The sequence below is a fragment of the Notothenia rossii genome (genome assembly GCF_949606895.1).
Source record: "Notothenia rossii genome assembly, chromosome: 1".
Taxonomy (NCBI): domain Eukaryota; kingdom Metazoa; phylum Chordata; class Actinopteri; order Perciformes; family Nototheniidae; genus Notothenia; species Notothenia rossii.
Window position 1 is genome coordinate 74992472 of NC_136912.1, and position 24000 is coordinate 75016471.

The 24000-nt window shown below is 39.0% G+C and overlaps 1 protein-coding gene across 1 annotated transcript in view; it reads left to right on the forward strand.

The window, feature by feature from the left end:
• Window positions 1-24000, forward strand: part of LOC307019553 (glypican-5-like) — a gene marked incomplete at its 5' end in the record, with an annotated part of 44023 nt that overhangs the window by 4388 nt on the left and 15635 nt on the right. The window contains 7 exons of the mRNA XM_079650563.1: window positions 196-740; window positions 2178-2360; window positions 3830-4008; window positions 4199-4258; window positions 4869-4991; window positions 16578-16698; window positions 22954-23095. Coding sequence (XP_079506689.1) covers window positions 196-740; window positions 2178-2360; window positions 3830-4008; window positions 4199-4258; window positions 4869-4991; window positions 16578-16698; window positions 22954-23095 — 1353 coding nt within the window. The remainder of the gene's footprint in view (window positions 1-195; window positions 741-2177; window positions 2361-3829; window positions 4009-4198; window positions 4259-4868; window positions 4992-16577; window positions 16699-22953; window positions 23096-24000) is intronic.

Here is a 24000-nt window from a genome sequence, read left to right on the forward strand (position 1 = left end):
TGATTTAAATGTAACATCACCCAAAAAAAAGGTTAATCATTAAACTGACAAGAAAGGTGCAAACTTTTCTAACTTTTCTTTCAGTTATTGTATGTTCATGACTTCATCATCCAGGTTTTTCACTCATGTGCATGGTAAAATAAAATGCATATTTGTTTCACTCCCTTTCTCTCTATGTATTTTATCTTTTTCCAGAGACCTTTGAGTCCCTCGTGTCCTTCACATCCAACCTGACCAGCACTCTGTTCGACAGCGCTTACTCTGCTCTGGCGTCCGACTGTCGCCCCATTGTGTTTCAGCTGTTCAGCGACATCAACCGACACCTTTCTGGGGACTCATCCTCATTGGACACCGCTGTGCGTCGGTTCTACAATGATCTTTTCCCATTGGTCTACCGTCGCCTGCTGAACCCTGGGATCGGCCACATGTCACCCAAGTCCCATTCCACCCCCTCCACCAATCAGGATGACTGTCTGCGGATGACGCGGCAGGATGTCATCCCGTTCGGACCACACCCTCGCCTCCTGGTCAGCGGCCTGTCCCGTGCGCTGGGGGCGGGCCGGGCACTGAGCCGACTGCTGAGACTGGCCGGAGAGGTTGTCAACGCAACCGAGAAGTTGACTTTATCCAGAGAATGTGGGCGGGGCTTAGTGAGGATGCACTACTGCTCCCACTGCAGAGGGATGACTCTGATACGGCCCTGTACCGGACTGTGTGTCAACATCATGAGAGGATGTCTGGTAGGTGTTTGAATGTGGTGTGTGTGTGTGTGTGTGTGTGTGTCTATGTGTATGTGTGTGTGTGTGTGTGTGTGTGTGTGTGTGTGTGTGTGTGTGTGTGTGTGTGTGTGTGTGTGTGTGTGTGTGTGTGTGTGTGTGTGTGTGTGTGTGTGTGTGTGTGTGTGTGTGTGTGTGTGTGTGTGTGTGTGTGTGTGTGTGTGTGTGTGTGTGTGTGTGTGTGTGTGTATGTCTGTGTGTGTGTGTGTTTGTATTCTGGAGGACAATTTAATATAAAATGCGATAATATGGAGCTAGAGGAAGAAAGGAAATTAGCTTACAAACAGACAGTAACACTGGTGCTGTCCAAGGTAAAACAAATACACCTATACCAACATCTATCAATGGTTTTACTGGAAGTTATATGCAATTAAGCCTATATCCTAAACTGTGGAACATTTCCTTGCTTTTAACTTGCTCTTAAACCTCCTGCACCTTCCAAAGTACAACCTATTTTAGATATATGTTTGCTTCTTTAAGTTAATTGTAATGCAATTCCAGATTCAGTGGTTAGTAAATGTTCATCATCTATTTTGTTAAGTATTTTTGTTTCATAGTAGTGTACAATAACAGGCACAATTTGTTGTATATTTTAGTGTCACAGTACACTCTCTATATTCCCCACTCCCTCCCTCCTCTACCCGCACATGCCCATATAGGCAAATAAAAAAATAAAATGTTTAGTAACAATTAAGATAATTTAAATAAATGCTCATCTGAAGTTATTATTCTAGATAATTAGTGTGCATAATGTAGCAGTCTCTGGATAGTAAAACAACACCTTTCTTAGTAATGCTCCCATATCTCACATTTCTGAATCCCTCATTCACGGCATTTTATAAATCAATAAATCATTTCCTCATTAAGTTTTAGACAAATACCAAGAGCATTGCCAAGAGAACTGGCAGTGTCTTCTGTTTATCTTACTTGGCTGCTTCGAGTTTTGCTGGACAGCTTTAACAGCGCCCACAATAGACAGACTTGGAAGATGGCGCTGTACATCCCGCATGAGAGTTTTCTTGGATGCAAAGAAAGCGTGGTGGTAAAACAACTTCCCATCATGTTTATCCTCTTCAGTGAAGTCAGGGAAAGGCAGACGGAGAAGTAGGAACAGCCTTGCCATGACAGAAGGCATCTCGGCTTATGACTGCATGTCATCTTGATCATTGGCCTATTTCCTTCTATCTAATTGTTTTTCTTAGTATAGCAAAGTGTCACAATCTGTGACTTGTATATTGATTTCTGAGCATCACAGAACTTTTAAGCCAATTTACCAAACTAAACTTGTTCTCTAACTCCTTGTCTCTTTCCACATTTGCCACCTCTATTTTCCCTTTATCCTCCCCCTCTCTTCACTATTATCATATCTCCTCTTTCCTTGTCCTTTCTTTTCTATTCTAGGTGGGGGTATCAGAGCTTGGCGCCCCCTGGGGGAGTTTGGTGGTGATGCTCCAACGGTTAGCTGCCATGTTAGCAACAAGCAGCAACCACAACAGCATGGAGTTAGCGCTGTTAGCAGTCCGAAATCATGTGAACGATGCTATACTGCACGCTCAGCTGCACGGGCCGCGCGTCACAGCCACAGTAAGCAAGGGGAGGGTGGGATGGGAGGGTAATATGTCCAACTGTGGTTAACTTACACTTGTTACATAAACACCAACTCTGGATATTGATGGAAGTCCATTGGAAAAGGTTTGAATGCTAAATAAATTGTGCCCCAAAAAATGCCCCTGTAAATTACAATTCAAATAATGAGAAACAGATTGCTAAACCATACTCATATATTCCAATAATATAGTCATTTGAATTTTGGACAGAGAGGGAGGAAGGTTTTTCTTTCAGCCTGGCAGTTGGGTCTCTTTACAAAAGCCTTATACCTCGATGGGCTAAAAACAGCCTAATTCTTCAGAGAATCTGGGGTTCCCCTCAGTCTGTGTGTGTGCGTTTATGTATGTGAGTGTGAATACAGATCCAGTGCCAGACAAAGGCTCTGGTTGGCGGGACAACCAATACCCAGAATGCAGCTTGGTTCTGAGTGATGAGAACGTTTCTGTGGCTAATCTCTGGACAAACAGACGACACACAAACAAATCCATTTATGCACACTCTGTTGGAGGAGGAAATAGAGTAGCCATCCAACTTTGAGAGAACATTGTGGACTTAGTAGAGTAGATTCCTGAGAGGTAAACAAACATACACAGGCATAATCACACTGCTAATTGTGGCTAATACGAAAATACCACTTAATTGAATATTTGATCAAGCTTCTTATTCATTAGACACTTCATTAAAGAGAAACCCCAAACCTTTAACGATGTTTGTGCAGCATCTAAAGTTGAGAGAGGAATTCCTAGACAGCAGTAATTTCTGTAAATAAGTAAAAAACACCGTTGATAACATTGCATTTTATCGGCCTCTGTAATACATTATGTGTAGTGCTCTACTTTGTTGGATTTTTAAGGTACATTTGTTAATTATATGCTACTGGATTAGGCATGACCAACAAGGGTTACTTTAACAATATCCAGAGGATTAGATGGGAAGATTGTGGGGTGCTGCTACTGTGAAATAAAATGAATTAGTCAAATATATATAAAATAATTATGATTTTTCGTCACAATGACTAAACTACAAAACTATTACCAGAGCCAGTTGAACACCCTAACACTTTATATTCTGCATTTGATAGTAAGGGAAAACTCCAACTTTATTAAACCTGCTGAAAGAAATCTATGCAGCAATCAAAAAAAATTTTTATTCAGTGGTGTTAAGTAACTAAATACATTTACTCAAGTACTGTACTTAAGTAGCATTTTGAGGTAGCCTACTTTACTTGAGTATTTCCATTTTTTGCTACTTTGTACTTCTACTCTACACTACAATTCAGAGGTAAATTGTGTGCTTTTTCTCCACTACATTTATGAAATACCTTTAGTTACTTTACAGATTTGGAATAATAATGTGAAAACTAAACAACACTTAGTTTATATGATGCTGTGCACATCATTTTTGAATTCTTCTGAAAAGCAGCTAAAACATAATCTCTTCTTCAGGTAGAGAAGGTATGTGGACCCCAGGCAGCTGGTCCCATAATGCCAAAGGCAAATCCCACCAACTGGCAGCACACAGCCTCTGTGAGCCCTGCTACATCAGTGACGTCAGAGAGGTCAGAGGTCACATCGCCACCCTTAGCAGGTCCTGCTTCTCATCGTCTGCCGCCACAATCCAGGAGGTGAGTCACGTACATCTGATGAAAAGTCAGAGTAAGAATATCTGGAGCAAGTTAGAATTAATCTCCAGAAGGTGAATTCAACTTTGGAAGAGGAAAAAGTGCCTGCTATTTTTTTTTCCTATGACCTTCAATCGTAGCAGAAGGAAATCAACATTGTTGTGTTCTTGTTTGTGTTTGTGTATTCCAACAGGCCATTTCCTCTTAAAGGCTCCAGAGGAGACAAGAGTCGCAGCCTGAAAAAACTGTCTAGGTAAATACATCCACATTAGCTGCAATTACATTTGAATTATTATCGAAAGACTCTTTTTCTTAACTTGGGCATGTTTTTTGCAATAGTCATTATCTCCATTCTGTCTATTTATATGACTTATTATGTTAAAATTACCCTCTAGAATTAAGATATGAAATGAACAATTATTTACAGCGTTGTTAGAATGATTTAGTTTTAGTGCAAATAAAGTGCAAAGAGGCTATTGTAACTAAACTTTTAATTATCTCTATCTTTAGTGGCATTTGAATAATACAATATCTTAATCATTTTGTTTCTTCCTAAAGGATAGATCCATATCCTAGAGGTAGGACTTTAACAAAATAAAACCTGGGATCAGAAAACCCATTAAATGAAAACCTTCATATCAGATCTTCATTATACAGTCTTTATCAAAAGTGCTGTGAGCATGTTTTCCTTCCTCTTGTTGCTCTCAGTAACTTGGTAACTAATCTTTCAGGAGGGATTTCAGAGGGTACTGGACATGACAAGTCTGAATTCAAACACATCATGGCAAATGGTACATTGGAATCACTAACCACCAACAAACCATGCAATCAACTGTGCTTTACTGTCTATGTCTCTCTTTAAGGGAGTTTGAGGGCTCCATCCAGCGGTACCAGTGGTTTTTCTCCGAGCTGCCAGAGATGCTTTGTGAAAGTGAGATGGAGGTTGAGCAGCACACATGCTGGAGTGGCCAAGACGTTGTAGAAAGGTGTGTTGCATTACATTCCTTTATTAAAAATAATTTTTGAAAATTGCCAGTAACGACGTACCAAACACCAGGCATGTAAAGTCGTTGTTCCAACATCACATGGGATACTTTATGACTACTCGAGAAAGCCCCATATATTGCATTTCATCTTCATATAGCTCCGTATTTGAGAGAATTCTATTTCATTTTAGATAAAATATGCTGGAGTAAAAAAGCTCAAGCAGAACAGGAAAAACAAAAGAAATATGTGCAGAAAGGTTTTGATGGTTTTTGATGTAAAGTAAAATGGATGTTGACTTAAAGGCAAAATGAAAAATCCACTAGTTCACGTCTTTTCTACATAAACATGTTTCCCCTCTGTGTAAAGAGATTCTGAAAGTTTCAGGAAAAAAGATTAGCTCACTTTTTGTCCTGATCCATCTTTATAAAATCTGAAAATGAGCTGATCAGATTTTGGCCACTTTGTGATGTCATAACGATTTTTTGGCTTGTGTAACCATTAGCCCAGCGGTTCCCAACCTGTGGGCCGCAGCCCCCTAGTGGTCCGCGAAGGCATTGCGAGTACACAACAATAACATAATAGGAGATGACATTCCCATCTCAGACAACAACAAAAGAAAAACAGAAGAAATAAAGATACAGTCAGTAGGATCACTTCAACATTTCACAAACCAAAATAGGTTGACAACCAAATACCACCAAAAACACAACATGGCAAGCATATTTATTGTTCCTTTAATCCCACTCTTCAAAAGAGCAAATTATTTCCCATTTCATGGCGTGTTGAGCCACCACTTGATTTTCCAAAATAAATTGTATTTTTAATCTACTCTTCAAACACCTTACATTAAGATTACTCCTTGATTGACATTTAAAAATATGTATTTTAGCCAGAAGAATAGTTGTATTTATTAACTGTGTGCGGTCTTCATCTAAAAGACCAAATCAGATATTAAAGGTTGTAAATGTAAATTCAATATTTGCCGCCAAATAATTTGCCAAACATTATGATTTGTGTGGAAACATTTTCATTATTACGATTTATTTTAATTTTAACCTCTCTTCCTTTCTCTTTCTTGATCCTCCTTAGCAACGGTCATTACAGTCCTTGACAGTGGTCTGTTCTACTGGATTTACAACGTGTCACCTGTTCTGAATTGACCAATCAGAACTTTATTTAGCCTCCGTATTGTTTATGGTTGAATGTGGGCCGCAAATATTTTTTTAATTCTTAAGTGGGCCCTGAGTTGAAAAAGGTTGGGAACTGCTGCATTAGCCAATAACCAACCAAGATAACCCCCCCCACACCTTATCCCCTGAATCTCCTCCTAGAGCACCATTGTGTTCTTTTTAACCAAATATCTCTCAGTGGGGTGTGGGGAGTCCTTATTTTCATCTAAAGTAACAGACAGAGAATCAGCACTTTTGAAACAGAGCGGAAACAGAGGGGTTAATGGGATGCTACAATGCATGATCTGTTTGGTATTTCGAGCCAAACACTTAAGAGACATGTTTGTATATCTGAGACCTATAATATATTGATGAAAAACAGTATAATAGGGGACCTTTAAGTTTAAGGCCTGGGACACACTTAGGCTGACATTTAAGGCATGTGCAGGATTCAGGAGTCCATGATAATCCAAGATGGTTAATTTGTTAATTTGCTCTCTGTACTGCCACCTGCCCAAGCTTCAGTATACTGCAGGAATATTGATGTACAATAGATTAAATGTTGTGACTATAACACGAAATGCAGTGAGACTGGGTTGGATATACAATAGGGGGTATATTTGTCCCAGTGTGCTATAGTCACAGTTTCAGTGCAACCACCCAGCAGGACTGTGAGACAGATGTTAACAGCCACCTTAGATTGTATTTCTACTCAACTGCTCCACTGGTGTAAATCATGAAGTCTGAAATCAAAGTGAAATCTCCAAATTGCTTTTGAGAAGCTCATGTAACACTGGTGGAATTTGATTTTTCTACATTTTACTGGTATTGAACAACAGTAATGAGTTATTCACTTTCCTAATCATCCATGACCGTGGCTAATTTTTAATCTGAATGATTTTTGATTTGACAAAAGTGAGGCATATTAGTGTGTGTGTGTGTGTGTGTGTGTGTGTGTGTGTGTGTGTGTGTGTGTGTGTGTGTGCGTGCGTGCGTGCGTGCGTGCGTGCGTGCGTGCGTGCGTGCGTGCGTGCGTGTGTGTGTGTTTGTGCGTGTTTATAGTTGCCAGGCTGGGGGTGGGGGGGTGACAGGGTTGTGAAGGTTAGAGAGTTTGTTTCCAGAGTCTTTCTCATGGTGATTACATTGGCAGCTTAAACTGGTAACAAGACAAATGGGCACACATAAATACACACACACACACACACACACACACACACACACACACACACACACACACACACACACACACACACACACACACACACACACACACACACACACACACACAACACACACACACACACACACACACAGACACACACACACACACACACACACACACCCCCCCCCCCACACACACACACACACACACACACACACACACACACACACACACACACCCCCACACACACACACACACACACACACACACACACACACACACACACACACACACACACACACACACACACACACACACACACACACACACACACACACACACATACCGTGCTCTGTCTCCATCAGTGCTTCAATCATGGCTAGTAAACCTCAGATTTAATGGCTCTGCTATGTTTTTAGCTTCTGATAATATGGAGACATGGAGCAGGACCCCATTAAGATATATTGTCTTATTCAAACGTAATTTAAGGATGAAATTGTACATTGTGTATAAAAAACTAAACTCATTACGGTAATACATGTTGTAATGTATCATCTGATAGTGTGGCTCATCCTAAAATAACAGTATAGTATAATATGTTTCAATTGGCATCGGGAAGTATCACTGATTGTGATTACAACAATAAACCCACATAGAAAAGTGTGCAGTTTAGCTAATAGTCTTACAGAAGCCTTTTTATGAGAATGTCTTTGACATGTCATAGCAGGAAAGCACACGTCTTACTAAAAACACTACCAAGGATTGTGCTGTGCTCCAGTTAAAGTGACATTCAATCAGCATTCACAAGCTTTGAATCATATGAAGCCAGGGCCCAGGTTCTTACAGCGATATTATCGAGAATGGGTGTGTAATTGTGGACTACATTGTGAATTACCTTTTATTGTCAAATGAAAACATTTATTATACAAGGGATGTTTTGGCATTAAAAGAGATGATGTATTATAGCTTACAAAACAAGTGGCTTGATGTGCCAGATCAGGCAGAAGTCAGTTTCTCTGAACAAGACTGAGAGTGAAATATTTGGAAATCCTCAGACCGCCTCTATCTGGGAAATGTGTTTTAGAGTTTTATCTCTTGGAAGGGAAGAGATAGTTAGACTTGGTCGTGTTGGAGTTTGTCCAGTCTTTGCCTCTCTGACCTCTTTACATCTTCTTCTTTCTGACATCTATCCATCAATCTTTCCGTTAATTAATTCAGCCACCCATTCATCTCTCCCTCCTTCTATTCAGAGCTCCATTCATCTCCTCCACCCTCTGACCCACTTCACTTACAAATGTCGAAGTTGGTGTGAGTGTGTGTGAGCAGGGCCGGCTCTAGACAATTTGCTGCCCTATGCGGGATTTTAGCTCTCAAGTTTTAAACAATATTTTTGGTTGCCTTGGAAATATGTGTTTACATAAATTGTGATCAAAACGTTTGAGACCCACTGAGATAACTTAGACTAAAGTGAACTATCTAAACACTCAGAGTCCTTTACCTCACTGAGCTGTAGTTATCAGCCTCTCAGTCTGACTGGAGAGGACTCTCCCTCCACCTTGTTGTAGAAACATCTTCTTCTTCCGTTAGAGCAGCTAGCACCAGATGCTAATAACAACAGCGCCGGTACCGGTGCGCCCTCCCTCTCTCCCTCTCTCCCTCTCTCCCTCACTCGCTCCCATGCTCACTCGCACTTTGGCTGTGAGTTGCGGGTGCCTGATAAGCCAGGCAACATCCCCCATTTTCATCACTTACAGCGCCCATCGTACAGGGCAAATGAAGAGTGTAACCGGGATGAAAAGGGTATTACATTTACTTAATTATGAAATTATGAAATAATTATTGTTACATCAAGGCCGAAAATTAGGATGATTAGGATTTTTTTCCCTCCCAGAGCTGCCAGCGCAGCGCCTGCCCAGATCTGGCGCCCTAGGCGAACATCTATAACGCCAGTGCTACGGGCCGGCCCTGTGAGTGAGAACATAGAGATAGGTGGCAAAACACACATAATGATGAGAAAGTCTGAGAGTGCATGATAAAGGGGAGGAGAGCAGATTATCAGCGCTTTTCTTGATTATACTGATACGAGCTAGATGATGAAGATGGGTCAGCAGAGCAGTAGGCCTTGTTTCCTAAAGAGTACCAAAGTCAAGCTAACCCCAATAGAAACTGTAGTTGGAACAGTTATTTATAAGGGATCAGCAGAATGCCAAAACAAACACGCAATCCATTTTAAGGTTAGAGAACATACAATGCCTTTTACATTTAAGAAAGGTTATGTAAAAATCTCAGAATACAACTCCCAGTGATTGACCTAATGACCTAAAAAAAGTAGAGCACTACAAGTAAACACTGAAATCGTCTTCCAAGCTATGCCGAACATACACTGAGATCATGGCACAGGTATAACTGAAATAGAACCCTTAAAATTACACTATGAGCTTTTAAATAAAAGTATATGGTTGATTATGGGTTAACTAATTTGTATAAAGAAACAATCACGTACTTATATACACGATGCAAATATATTCACATTTTGTCCAAATATAACATTAAGTACAAACCACACTTCTACATTAAGCACATTATTAGCACAGAGCCATCTTCACTATTTTTTATCCATGACAATAGACTTAGAAGCCCTCAAAATAACTTTTAGAAACTCAATACATCTGTTCCACATAATATATAAGACATGTATATAATACAAGGACATTTTAAGTCACAGCTGCACTGAGCAGCTTCCTATTCGCCCTTTATTCCTCTTAATGTCACAGCCACATCTGTAGATCATTTACAGTGGCCATAAAAAATGGCGATTAAAAATGAAATCCAGAGTATGTGATATTCATCGCAGTGTCTAATATGTCTCTGAAACTCTTGATTGACATGCGTATGAAGAATGATGAGGTATAGGAGTGAATGGTATTGCATAACTGTGCTGTAATATTTAAAACAGTTACAGTTTAAAGTTCTAAATATGTGTTTCCAGCTAACTAAACGGACTAAATTGTACTCCTAAATTGATGCGTTAGAGCTGTAATAGCTAGTTATCTCCAGCAGAGGGAAGCATCTTATCACCATCCTGAGTAACAAGTTATTAGCTTTGCTTTAATCTCTGAAGAAAAACCACACCCAGTACTTTACCAATTTCACGTGACAGATTTATGCATTAAAATATGTTTCACGTCAGCCATTGATGTTCTACAGAGTCAGGACACTGCTGATAAAAGACAGAAAGAAATATCCGGAGGGCCTGAAGAGGAATACGAAGGATAGAGAAAGTGAGACAAAGTGCCAATGTTTCCTATACAAACTACAGCGTATCACTTTCATGTATTGTACAGGGGGCACAGGTGCCTCAGGTGTCAGTGTAATGTACGTGTGTGTGTGTGTGTGTGTGTGTGTGTGTGTGTGTGTGTGTGTGTGTGTGTGTGTGTGTGTGTGTGTGTGTGTGTGTGTGTGTGTGTGTGTGTGTGTGTGTGTGTGTGTGTGTGTGTGTGTGTGTGTGTGTGTGTGTGTGTGTGTGTGTGTGAGATAGAGGTATGTAAATGACTCCACAGGAATGCGTCTAGATGTACAATTGAGGCTGTGAATCTTATAATTACACACCTCGCTCAGATCAGATCACTATCTCAGGGTAATTTCATTTCACTGTGGGACGTGTGTGTGTGTTTCAGTGTATGCCAAAGTCGCTTTAAACGTTACTGTTAACAACCCTGCTGTAACCGAGGGCAACAGCAGAGAAGCTTTGTCGTTACGTTGCTGGTGATTTATGTGTGTCGTTCTCCAGATCTTATTAAATGTCACTCTGTGTGTCGTCTGCAGCATACTTTCTGCAACATTATCGTCTCCTCAAACAGACAGGGCATCCAGACAGTCTGTAATCTGCCCAACAGCTCATTCTCACCTCTGACAGCTCCCAATACTTTCAGTAGGAGAGCAGGTATTAGACGTGAGAGAATTCTTAAACGTGCAGATCCTTTTGATATATTTCTCTCTTCTTGAATATCCAGGTGGGATTTCTGAATGATTCTAAAGATTTGTGCATTTGCTACATGTTAATTAAAGGTTTTTGAACAAGAAATGATTCAAGTTTCTTTTTAAATATTAGACCAACTTGATGAAAGAGACCAAATATCTGATCTCTGTGGCTCCAATCAACATTGCATTATTCTGCTTAAACTCATTTGAATGAATGTAATAACCCTGAGAGGCACTCAAGTTAAAAGAAATAAAGCTACCCCGCCTTCGCCTTCAGCCTTCAGTAAATCGATGGCTGTTGAGCATTAGGCGAGAATGATATCTGTTCAGCCTTCAACAGATATTTAGTTGCAGCTGGCAGGGTGTTTTAAGAATGTCTCTTCCTGCAAATAACACATAGTTTCACACAGCCAACTCTGGTTCTCTGTTCCCTTTTCAGCTTTCAATGCTATGCTGATGTTTGACAGCTGAGGGGAGAAGCAACATGAATCCTTTCTTCTTCTTTCCATTGCACCAAACATTACAGAGCATGGCAAATTAATCATGTATGGTTTAATGATGTCTTATAGAAATTGGTACACTTTTCCCTCTGCATTTGCGATGGAGATTGCAGTAGCCCTAATAAATATTGTTGTCCTACCTCATCCATCCATCCTGGAATTGCTAATCAATAACACCTGAAGACATTCCTGTCAATAACTCCACATTACTCTACGTTTAGAGATGATCATCCCTAATTTACATAGTATTTAAGATGTAAATGATTGAGACGATGTGAATATTTTTCAATTTAATTATAAAAGATTAAAGATTACGTAAGATTTCCTGTTTTAGAAGTCAGTAAAGATGGCTGTAACTTATTTTAGAGCTTCTCACACATTGACGTCATTATATCAGCGACAGCCTTTACTGTGTCTCAATACTGTGGATTATGCTAAAATGACCATTTATGTGAAAGGCATTTATTTCATGCTTGATGGTAAAATACGAAATGGGAAGCAAATACAGACGTCACAACACGGAGCTTTAGGTAGCCAACACGGCAATATGTCTTTCCTTTTACTGTTATTCTGATCAAAAGTTGTGTTCAATGGCATTAAAACGAGAAAAACGTGGCTGAAGGTTAATCCATAGGTTAATCCAATGTGTCTGTCACTTTGAAAAAATTACTGATGATCCATAATTCAATTTTTATGTACAACATTTTGTTTTCATATTAGCTGCTATGATAGCTACCAGAGTGTATCGCAGCTTCCGGTTTTGGGTATTCTGGCTACGCAATACGCATCACTCTCACTCATTTTTTGGTAACGTGTGTGTGTGTGTGGAACTTCCCCTCGATTCTATTGGCTCTAACAGTTAAAAAGAGATGTCAATCATCAAAATCGACCAAGCAGGAGGGCCAGAGATAGGTCAAATCCACCCAAATGACCCCAGAAGTGTTTTTTTGTGCTGAATCTACTTGTTTTGCATAAATCTTGATACAGGGTACTTATTATATGTTATAGTTTGGATTCCTAAAGCTTTTAGTCTCCGATCCCATAATTCAAGGGTTGTTTTCACTATAAGTAATGTTTTTTCTTTTTGGACGGACACTATAATTTACATTTTTTTACTATGTTCAATCTGAATTTACTTTAAAATAAAAAAAATCTAAATTGATTCTGACTCTTCTACATCAAACTCACAGGTTTATCATTGCTTTGAGAAAAAAGATGATTCATTTAACCCTTTTAGAAGTGAAGTTATAGTCATTTGTTCTGGGAATGTCATTTTTGAGCTTGAGACCTTGAAAACAGGTTTTAATAAACGATAAAGGTACTTAATGATAATACAACAACATTTATACCATACTCAATTTCTAGAGATATACTTTAGTAATTTGCACATCTTAGCTGTGATTACTTTTTGTGCTGAAAGTTCAGAATATATAAAACCTTATTATATATCAAAATGATAACGTCTCATACATACAAAATATCATATTTAAAACATTTCAAAGCTGTGACAATCAGTTCCTGATTAAGTGGATGTAATCTACATGCTCCCTCCTCTACCTTTAGGTCCTCATTACACACTCCACATTAAGCTCTTGGATTCATTACTGTGTAGATAATTACAATACCCACAACTGCATTTTTCATGATTCGGTCGGTTGGTCTTTTTTCACTGAGGAGCACAATAACCCTTGGCGATTACTTATCTACAAATGTCTCGTTGGAGAAACGCTATCCTGTATGTATCTTTTAATGCTCTGAAACGAATAACTTCTCTAGAGCTGGTTATTCATGAAGAAATACAAAAAAAAAGCTAATTTGAAAGCCAAGCACTCTCTACGTCTATGCAGCCTTAAAGCCAATAAACAATGATGGCTGACTAATAATGTAATTTATTTTCTTCTTGTCTTTTGATTAATATCAGTTGGTTTTCTGTCAGTCCGACTGTAAACAGGGTGTTGTCGTATAGAAAAAGAAAGTACATTGAGCAAACCTTGGTAGATAAAGGTCAAATCAATTGCCTGTCACTCTTTGCTCTGTTTCTAATGAAGACACACACATCTAGCTGAATTAATGTAAGGAAACCATGAATATGGCAAAACTAATTTAGGTGTGGTCGATTTATTAAATTTGTGGTGTTGAAAAATATTTCCTGGACTTTGAAACATTTAGGGGATTTCCCCCTGGCGCACAGAATATGGTTTTTAATTTAGCATATTATTTTAATCCTTCTCCCTAATCATCCCGTTTCCTGTCATTCCTCCCCCTATTTTTCTCATATTGTGATCTATCTATTACTATGAATCGTATACATCAATTAGCTGGTGCTGACTTTTCCCATGTGTTAATCACATGTAGTCCAATTTCCTGTTGTCATTACATGGCCATATTGGTACTCGTTGCATCATATCCTGTTTTTATCAACCTTGCTTACTCATACCAAACCAGTGGAAAAGATCATTCATTCTTTACAGAGATTAGAAGGAATGCAGGTTAGCTGCTAACAGTTTCCATGGTGATTGTGTTTGAAATGTACCTTTTAGTTTATGTATCAAAACTAAAGAGATTCTTGAAACGTAGTCTGTTTCATGAAATTGGGAATTTGGAGGTGAACTACCTCTAGACTAGAGCATGTTGAGATCTTTGAGTAATTGTATAAGCGGCCAAACCACTATTATGTCTATCGCTCTGCTTTTTAAAAACAATGTTGTTGCATCTGACATGTAACTATACATAACAAATGTGCAGATACATCTGTTAACCCCATTTGTCAACCATAAATCCATCCTTAAACTGTGTAAGTATTTGCACACAAACAAATAGCTACTACTTCTTATGTGTTACAATTACATTGAGTTCATCAATTGATATTTTCCTGTAGCCATTATGTTACAGTTACAGTGCAGTTGTCCTCCAGTAATCTCCACTGCATCCAGCAGCAATAACACCAGAGCTGTAATAAGGGATATCATCATGAAACATAAGAGCATAACTGGTAGTAATTATTGTTTATACCAAACCCTAGGCTACTGAATAAAGTCAGCAGTATAATTTATTTTATTTAGTTCCGCCTATAGTTGTGCGCTTTAATGTTTTTCCCCACTCCATTATTTTATTTCTGCCTCTTTAATTACCTAATTTCCCCATGAGAATATGTGCTCTCAGCCTCCATTAAATTAAACATGCAGCTTTTGATCTGTTGATGCTGTATGCAATTGGCCGCATGTTCATTGTGAACTTTCTCAAAGCTGGATCCAAAACGTATCTCACAGACACAGCTCATAAGCACTACTGTGAGACCAGTTATAATGGATTTCTAATGTCTGGCCACAAATTAAAAACTAAGCTGATCTCGCTTTGTGATTCAGACCTCAGGACATTAGCACTTCAACTTGAATAAGACTTAAGCCACAGTGTGACCCTTATTTCACCGAGAATGTATGCATTAAGACTCAAAATGCATGGTAATAAAATGATTTGAGGATCTTAACTAGAGACTTGCATCAGACTAAAGTGTTTGGTAAGATCTCCAGACTAGCGGGGTTAGCCTGGCTCCAGAGGCTGGGGTATTCACCACTACACCATATTTTGGCATTACTCAAATCATTTCTTGAGATTCAGGCTGACATCCGCCATGAATCTGCTCTCTGGTTCCCACAACCCATTCCCCTTGTTGCCATAGCCAGAGTGTGTTTGTGTTTTCAAGGGTGTGTACTCAGCGGTTAGTGACTTGATGATTGTATTAGCTAGGAAAGCTGGTTTGGAACTTGGAGACTTGGAAAAATATGACTCACAAACTGTTGTTTCTTCTCCTTTTTTCGCTTTTTCTCTCACTTCATCCTTCTTTTGATCCACCCACTGCAACCCCACACACTGACACCATGACGTGATATTTGGTTTAAACCCACTACATTAAAAAAATCCACATTTGAGATGATCAAGGATCAAGCTCAGTGAGGATGCTAATTTGCCAGATATAGGCTACACTACCCAATTTCTCATTTTAATTCAGTAAAAGTATAGTTTAAAGTTACAGAATATGCACGAAAGAAGCTAGATTTGATGAAATAAGCAAGAGAGAACCATGGGAAAGCTCAACACATTCCCAGATGGCAACAGACAAACAAATGTTTAAACAGCCAATATCCTGAAGAATAAAATGTATTTTATACCTGGTAAAGCATCAGAATCAGAATCAGAATACCTTTGTTAGTCCCACATCATGTAGTGAAGAAGAACATTGGCTCCTTTTACATAGACTGTGTCACCTGTGCTGGTAGTGACACAAATCATGTAAACGTGTATCATTCATTCATCACTAAGATTAAATTACAAAATACCACATAACTCCATAAAAATACTGCCTTTTGAAATTGAACTCTCTGTAGAAATCCAGAAATATGAGCAGTCAACTATAGTTATTTTGTTTTGTTTCTAATTGGAAGAGTTACTTTATTGAGTCAAGTGTATAACTTTTAAACATGTTCTTAATAAAGCTCTATGACTTCAACAAGCTGGTAAAGATTAAGATCAGGACAAGATGAACTCATGTCACCATAGCGGAATGTCTCAAGTGACTCCTCTGCTTCTTTGTCCCATTTGCCAGGAGATAACTTATTCTACACTGTGGTGTGCGTGTGTCTCTGCACATGAAGTGAATCACTACGCCCTGATTGAGCATGCTAGTTCAGTGCCTCTGAGAAAACTAGGGCAGGATAAGAACTCAGAACTAGGACATTAAGAACTTTAATTCTCTCTTGTTTTGTCTTTCTGTAGTTATGCAGGTCGTGTTGTTGGCAGCAGTTTAAAAGCACAGAAGGAGAACCCAGAGATGTCCGTCCGTAATACAGATCCTGTCCTGAAGGGGGCCAAACAGAGGCTGGAGCAGCTTACAGAGGTAAACACTCGTGATCACCATGAAGTCCTGCAGATAACCATGTTGATATGACCCAGAGAAAGCTATCTTGATCAAATATAACATATAGATTCATGGTTCCCAGACCTCGTGACATTTCAATATACATCCCTATTAATTCCTATACTATCCTGTCCATTAATAGATTCCCAAATGATGACTCCCATTGTTTTTGGAGAACCTCTGACCTATCTCTAGCACCTCCTCTTATACACAGAGAATCCAATGGGAGGATGGCATCGAGAATTTTTTTAATTTCAGACACTTTTTTCTTGCAGTGTCATCATCAGGCCAAAATGTCAACTTTGCATCAGCATGAACATATCTGACATGGACATAAATAAATTCCGTTTTCTATCCACAGCCCAAATAATGAAGTCTGCGTCTTTAACCATTCTACACTAACGTAAGCTGTGATATATGTGCGTTGTAGTTAATTATCCCACTGTGCAGCCTCTGAGGGAAAACTGTACTGTATGTTGAGGAACCTACGTGTTGATGATGATGGAGTCAGACTCAACAATAAGATCTGTGTGGGATTTCATAACTCTTCCACAGAGCATTAATATCTCCTGTGGTCACTTTGGCCGTGACATCATGACATACTGTATGAGGGTGATTAGCATTCTGCAGGAATTTGTCTACTTTCATTAAGGTCCAGAATTATTCATATCCATGCTTTAAAAGATGATGCTATTGTTAGTTTGATCCTTGGCTGTTATTATAACGGTGGAATATTAAGTTCAGCCTCCCGGTGTTTCTCTTATGATGTAGGTGTGATACCGTTTTCTAAAGCTAGCTGCAGGGGTCCGGCTTGTTTGTGAAGTGTTCTCGTCCTCAATCATGCTTCGTTATCACCTCATGTGTGAATCGCTGCTAAATCCAATACATTTAAATGTCAGCTCTTGGAACAGCTGTAGATAATAACATGCAATAATAAATTAACTGATTGAATAATTAAACTTGATTTATGCAGCACTTTCAAAAGCTCTGAACAGCATGGTAATATGGTGATATGATTCGCATGAATGATTCATAAAATCATGTGAATATGATTCCATAAAATGATACATCAAGGTTATCCATAACGATGATTCATTAGCTGCGCGAGGACCATGTGGCTGTATTCAGGGGAGTTTTGAGACAGGCTGACACATGCTGAGAGAAGGAACAAACAAAAGAGTGAAGAGAGACCAGCAGAACTAATGATATGTCAAACATGTTATTGTCAAATCATTAACTCACCATAAATCTCAATAAAATTCCCAACCAGTCCAAGGTACTTTTGGGTCATGCTTTCTTTTTTATTTAAAAACGCTTTATCATTTCCTAAAACAACTGGGTCAAACAGGAATGATACTGCGTTAGTCAGGGACTATTACCAGCAGCATATTCTGTGTGTTTGCTGGAAATGATGACAGTATGATATCATTTGTTTTTTTGGTGCACATAGGATTAAATGTGTGAGGCTTTGGATACACAGGCTGTAGGATACATTTATTGTTTGTTTGTTGTTATTCAATGTAGGATTTGTTGACTAAGTAAACTATAGATCAGCCATAACCTTATCATGATGACATAAATGTCAGTCTATGCTTGTAACATCAGGAGGTCGATTTAAAAAGGAATTAGGGTTAAAAACAACATGTTTAATGTAAGGCAAGAGTGGAAATTGTTCCTTTGTCAGGAAAACCAGGTGAATTCTGTAAGTGAATTTGAAGAAATCATGGGATGTGACATGGTTTGTTTTTCTCCTTTTGCTGTTGAGGCTCTTTCTTTGCCTTGTCTCATTTTAATGGTGAGCCCATTTATCATGTTGCATTTACATGGAGGAAATACCGAGTCAGCATCCTCCCGCTATAAAAACAAACACACACCACACATGAACCATGCGATCACTTATGCATGAGATTCACTTTCTCAGGCCCATTAATTCTATGTTAGCCATATATGTTCGTTATTACATGATTTAAAGACTATTGGAGCTTCTGTGAACCTTCTAACATCCTCACAAACACACACTTAAATGAGGATTGGAAAAGTAAGATCAATGCTTTTGGCTTGTAATGCATGCCTGCTGAATTGATGATGGGTATGCTAACAAACCACAGCATGCACCAAAGGGAAAAGTCAGATATAACACAGCTCATCTGAATTGCAAAACTATGTTGGCTTCCAAGGGGTGTGCAGTCTTTCCATCTTTCTGATAAATTCAGAGAATGCAAGTCTGGGCACACAAATAAACCCTGTGTGTAAGAAGTGTACACAGAGACCTGTTATTGTTTTACTTTAGAGTCAACTTTTTAAATCCCAGGGCTTGGGCTGCCATGCTAGCTGCACCAGTGCTTTCTACGTGGGAGAAGCCATTTATCTGAGGCACAAACATTAATGCACGCCATTTAATAATAACTATTCATGCCTGTCATGTGTGCCATTTACACAGTCGCACAGCTAGGATTAGAAGAGGAACAAAAACTGTAACGAGACAAAGAAGCATCCTTGGAATTCTAATTATTCCCCCAGCCGTGTTGTTTTGAAGGGCTGTCGTTCTTTCCGTATTTTCCCCAGTCTCTTCTTATCTTTCCCTGTCACAATTTTGTATTATGTGTTAATTAGACCTTTGCCGCAGTGGGTTGTGTTTCACATAGGCTTTGCCCTCTAATGGGATTCTATTAGCCAGTCGCCAACCCTTGCAATTAAAATGTGTATGTACATGCTCAGCCAACCACCCTGAGTCTCATCCACCCTCTGAGGGCTGTCCCTGCATAGGGAGGGGCAGTGCACCCCCCACTCTTAAGTGACAGCAGAATACAGGAAATATGGCGCATCTTAACATCAATAAGAAGGGAGGGTGAGGATACTGTTAGTGGTTAAGATGAGGACTCTTGGTCTTATCTTATTCATTTGTTTTTATATTTCAAAAATACAACAGGACAGGACTAAATTAATTCAAAACAAATTAAGAACTGAATGGCAATTATTCAATACTTTATATTAGCTACATTCTAACCATCAGCACTGTGATTGGTCAGGTACCGTTATTACCTCTGATGTACTGTAGTGGTTTCTGTATATTGGTGTAATATGGGTCTAAAAACAGTGTAATAACAGTATAACATTGGTGTATCATGTTGTTATAAATCGGGTGTTATACAGGTGTATATAATAGTGTAACATTGGTGTAATGGGGTATAATTATGTGTAATATGGTTATAATAACAGTGTAATATGGGTGTAATAGGGCTGTATGAATGTGTAATATTGGTGGAATGTTAAAAATAGCAATACATTAATTTTCCAAAATACTTATATGTGAAAGGGTTACCTGGATTATGAAAAATAACTTTTTTGTTAAAAACTTTGTAGAAGAGTGTAGCATGTGTTGTGTATCTTCAAATGTGTTTGTTATGTTTATGTATTTTGTCTGTCATTTCCTGTTCTATTTTGTACTTACCTCTTGTCTTTCATGTCAGGCCCTGTTTCTTCTCCTCCCCTTGTGTGTTTTTCCCGCCATCATCAGTGCCTGCCCCGCCCCTGATTGTTTCCACCTGTCCCCGCTCACCTCATGTTTAAATAGTCCTGTCTCTCCCCTGTCCTGTGTCAGCTCGTGTTTTTTGTTTCTCCAAATGGTCGTACCAAGCCTCAGCTCAGAAAGGATCGTTTTCATTCATATCAGGTTTTGTTTCTTTTGTTAATTTTTTAGGCTTAAGTTTTCCTTAAGTCCTCTTTTTGTTACACTAGTTTTTTCCTCCTTGTGAGCGCCTTTTGTTATTTCCAGTACCTACTAAGAGGGATACCTGATCTGTGAAATTAAAATTAAATGTTCTTTACATTCAAGACTTTTTCTCTGGGTCGTGCATTTGGGTTCATCAGTTTGTGTCGAGATCCTGACAGCATGGCCCAAGGAAAAAACAATAAATGTATGTAATGGATCCGAATCAACTGCACATACTGTACAGACATTTTATTTTTGCTTTCTTTAACATTGCAAGATGGGGCATTTGTGTTGCATGTGGTTTAGAAAGTGTATGGGTTCACTTCCCTGTTGCTGCTAGCATGGAAATATCAGAGAGGTTCCTATCTTCTCAACTATCTCTTAACAATCAATTAAATAAGCTTATTTCCAAAATGTAAATTACTCCATTAAACAACGCAAATATCGACTGCATGTCTATTATGAGACTATGTTTTTTTCAGGAATAATTAGATCGGATAAACCACTCTGGAGTTGGAAATTAAATGACTGGCAGTGTAATGGTTTCATTGGAGATTTTCAGCACCACATGACCCAAATTATTTTTTGATTCTTTACTGAGAAACACAGTCCTGATATAAACCTTGCTGTAATGTGTTTGGTTTTCCCTCAGGCCTCATTTGCAGCCTGATGACATGATGGTGAATCACTGCACAGAGTCTCCATGTCCCTTTGGACACGCTGTCACTTAGTAACCTTGGTTCCCCTTGTTTCCACGGGCTGCCCCACACCTACTGGAGGCCATATGTCCCTACTTACAATGTTTACCCAACCTGCATCTATTCAGCAGGGAAACTCATTTAAACATACTGTAGTTAGACTATATCAACGATTGCTATTTTAAAACCGTGAAAACGCTAACCTTTTATAACTTAGCTTCTCCTTGTTCCAGTCAAGTATTTAAATGTGCATTGCATTACAAAATGTGTATGTCTACTGCTGCACATTTCCAGGGTTACAAATGTGTACTATTTGTTTGTGTCACACTGCGACCACAGTGACTTTATAGCAGAAGTTTATACCATATGTTCTTGTGTTAAAGGGATTATATTTGCAATGCAGAGGTAAGCCATGTTTAAATATTAGAAAGCAGAATGGATTTGGCTGTCAAGCAACAGGCAACGTAGGCGGTGAGGCAAATTATCTTACGCTGCATTGCAATACAATTCTAATATTTGTCATTATAAATCCAAAACAGACCTTTGTAGTATTTAATTTGAGAGACAGATTTCACCAGCGTAAAATAACATAAATCATTACGGTAGATGATGCAATTTTGAAGCATAAGCATTGCTGTAAATGTAGATATATAGTGAAATGTCACCGCCATATATCCTTTTTCCTTAGTAAACTGGTGGATGTTTGCCTTATCTCCGCCCTCAGTTGGAGTTGATATATTATCCACCTTTACTCTCTACAACACATTTATCATACTGTGAACCAATTATATGTTCCTGTTGTCTAGACAATATGAGTAACAACCTACCAACTCCCATTTAGTTATTTTATAGTTTCATAGACAACAAGTTTGTGTTGTTCTGATCAAATTCTTGACCCCAATATTTGAGGGTTATTATGGATGTTTTTGTTGGCTCCCTCATTAGTTGAGCTATAGGAAGTGCAGGTTTCGATTCAGCATCACAAATAAATGATAGCAACAGTATCCACACTGTGAGTTAACTGAGCAGTAGATAATATGGATTCCTGCAGAGACAGCATGACCTCAATTACCCTTCACTCTGCTCTCTGACCTGAGTGTGTGTGTGTGTGTGTGTGTGTGTGTGTGTGTGTGTGTGTGTGTGTGTGTGTGTGTGTGTGTGTGTGTGTGTGTGTGTGTGTGTGTGTGTGTGTGTGTGTGTGTGTGTGCGGGCGAGCGGGCGGGCGGGCGGGCGGGCGGGTGGGCGGGCGTGTTTGTTTGTGTGTGTTTATATTTCTCATTATTCTTTTGAGTTCTGTTATGTTTTCTGTGGCATTCAGTCCCTTTAGAGGGAACAATAAGGTTAGTGTGTGTTTCTTCATTAAGCATTTCTCTTATATCACTGCTTTAGGATCATTATCACTCGAGTATTATCAGCAAATACATTATTGCTGACCTTTGACCTTGTTCATTTTTAGCTGTATTTGATTTGCGAGCTGGAGATTAATGCTATATTTTGCTAATATGTTCACAGTTTTTCACATTTTATATTCACAACCTCAGTTATGAAATGCGCACATGTGTATATAAAAGAGGCAGTGAGTGATTTCAATTAATAAGTAAGTACATTCTGCAGGAGAGGTTACGAGCAAAAAAAAATCACAATTCATAGTTAACATTAACAAGTTAACGATAGTCATACCACAAATCATACAAAAATAAACAACATGTAATAAAGTGATTATTATCCCAATTGCAATTTTTAACTGATGATTGTGTTAGATCAGTGGTTACAACACACTGTCATTCATAGATTTGTGTGTTTCTGTGTGTGTGTTTTATTTAGGAGCTGTTAGTGGAACTCGGCTGGGCGAGCAAAACTAGAGGAAAGGTGGAGGAAGAGGAGGGAGGGAGCGCACAGACAGAAAGAGGGAGTGGGGATGACTGCGATGATGAAGATGGCTGTGAAGCATCTGGTGTGGAAAACGGTGAGTCACACACACACGTACACACTGTCAAAAATAGAGGAATAAACATTAGCAAACATACTCCCACACATATAAACACATCAACTGATGCTCACTTGCAAGCATGTCCTGTCTTCACTATGCAAATATATGGATTCTGATGCACACGTTACACATCCGCATATGCAAACACGTGATCAAATAGACATGTATATGCACCTATAAGTAAAACACACACACAGTACATGGCATAGTGGTGGTTTTAATATGCTGCAGCCTCTTCACATACTGTGCCAGCAGGGAAATGCCCAGAGGGAGGGGTAGTGAGAGATGGATTCAACTACTCCACCCCCCCCCCCCCCCCTATCGTTCTCCCTTTCTTTCTTTTCCTCCCTCTCTTCTCCAGCTTTATTTCTGCTGGTCTCAGCCGTTTATTTCCTCTTTGGCCGGGATAAAGGATGCATCAACCAGGTCATCCAAAAAACAGAAATGGGGATCCGAGCTGTAATTATTCATGTTACACTTGACACATTCACCAGGCTCCTGCTCATATATTAAACATGGGTTCACAGGGAGATCTGGGAGGGGCCTTGAGGCAACCCCACATATTTAATGTAGTTAAAATGTCCTCTAATTTAAATTGTTGAATCTAATTATTGACCAAATGTCATATGTTTCGTTCTTGACCTCGAAAAAACACATTTGAGTGCCTAGTTTTTCCTCTGTGTATTCCTATTTTTACTATCCCTTTGTACCACCCTTTTTTAATGGGAGAATAAATGCATTACTCGACTATAACCAGAATGTAAAAAATACTAAGGTTACACCTTCAAAGATAGAGAAGCAAAACATTTCTTTTTTAATACATGTTATTCTTTTGACACTTTTAATACAAAATTATGATTTTCTTTAATAAATGTATATGT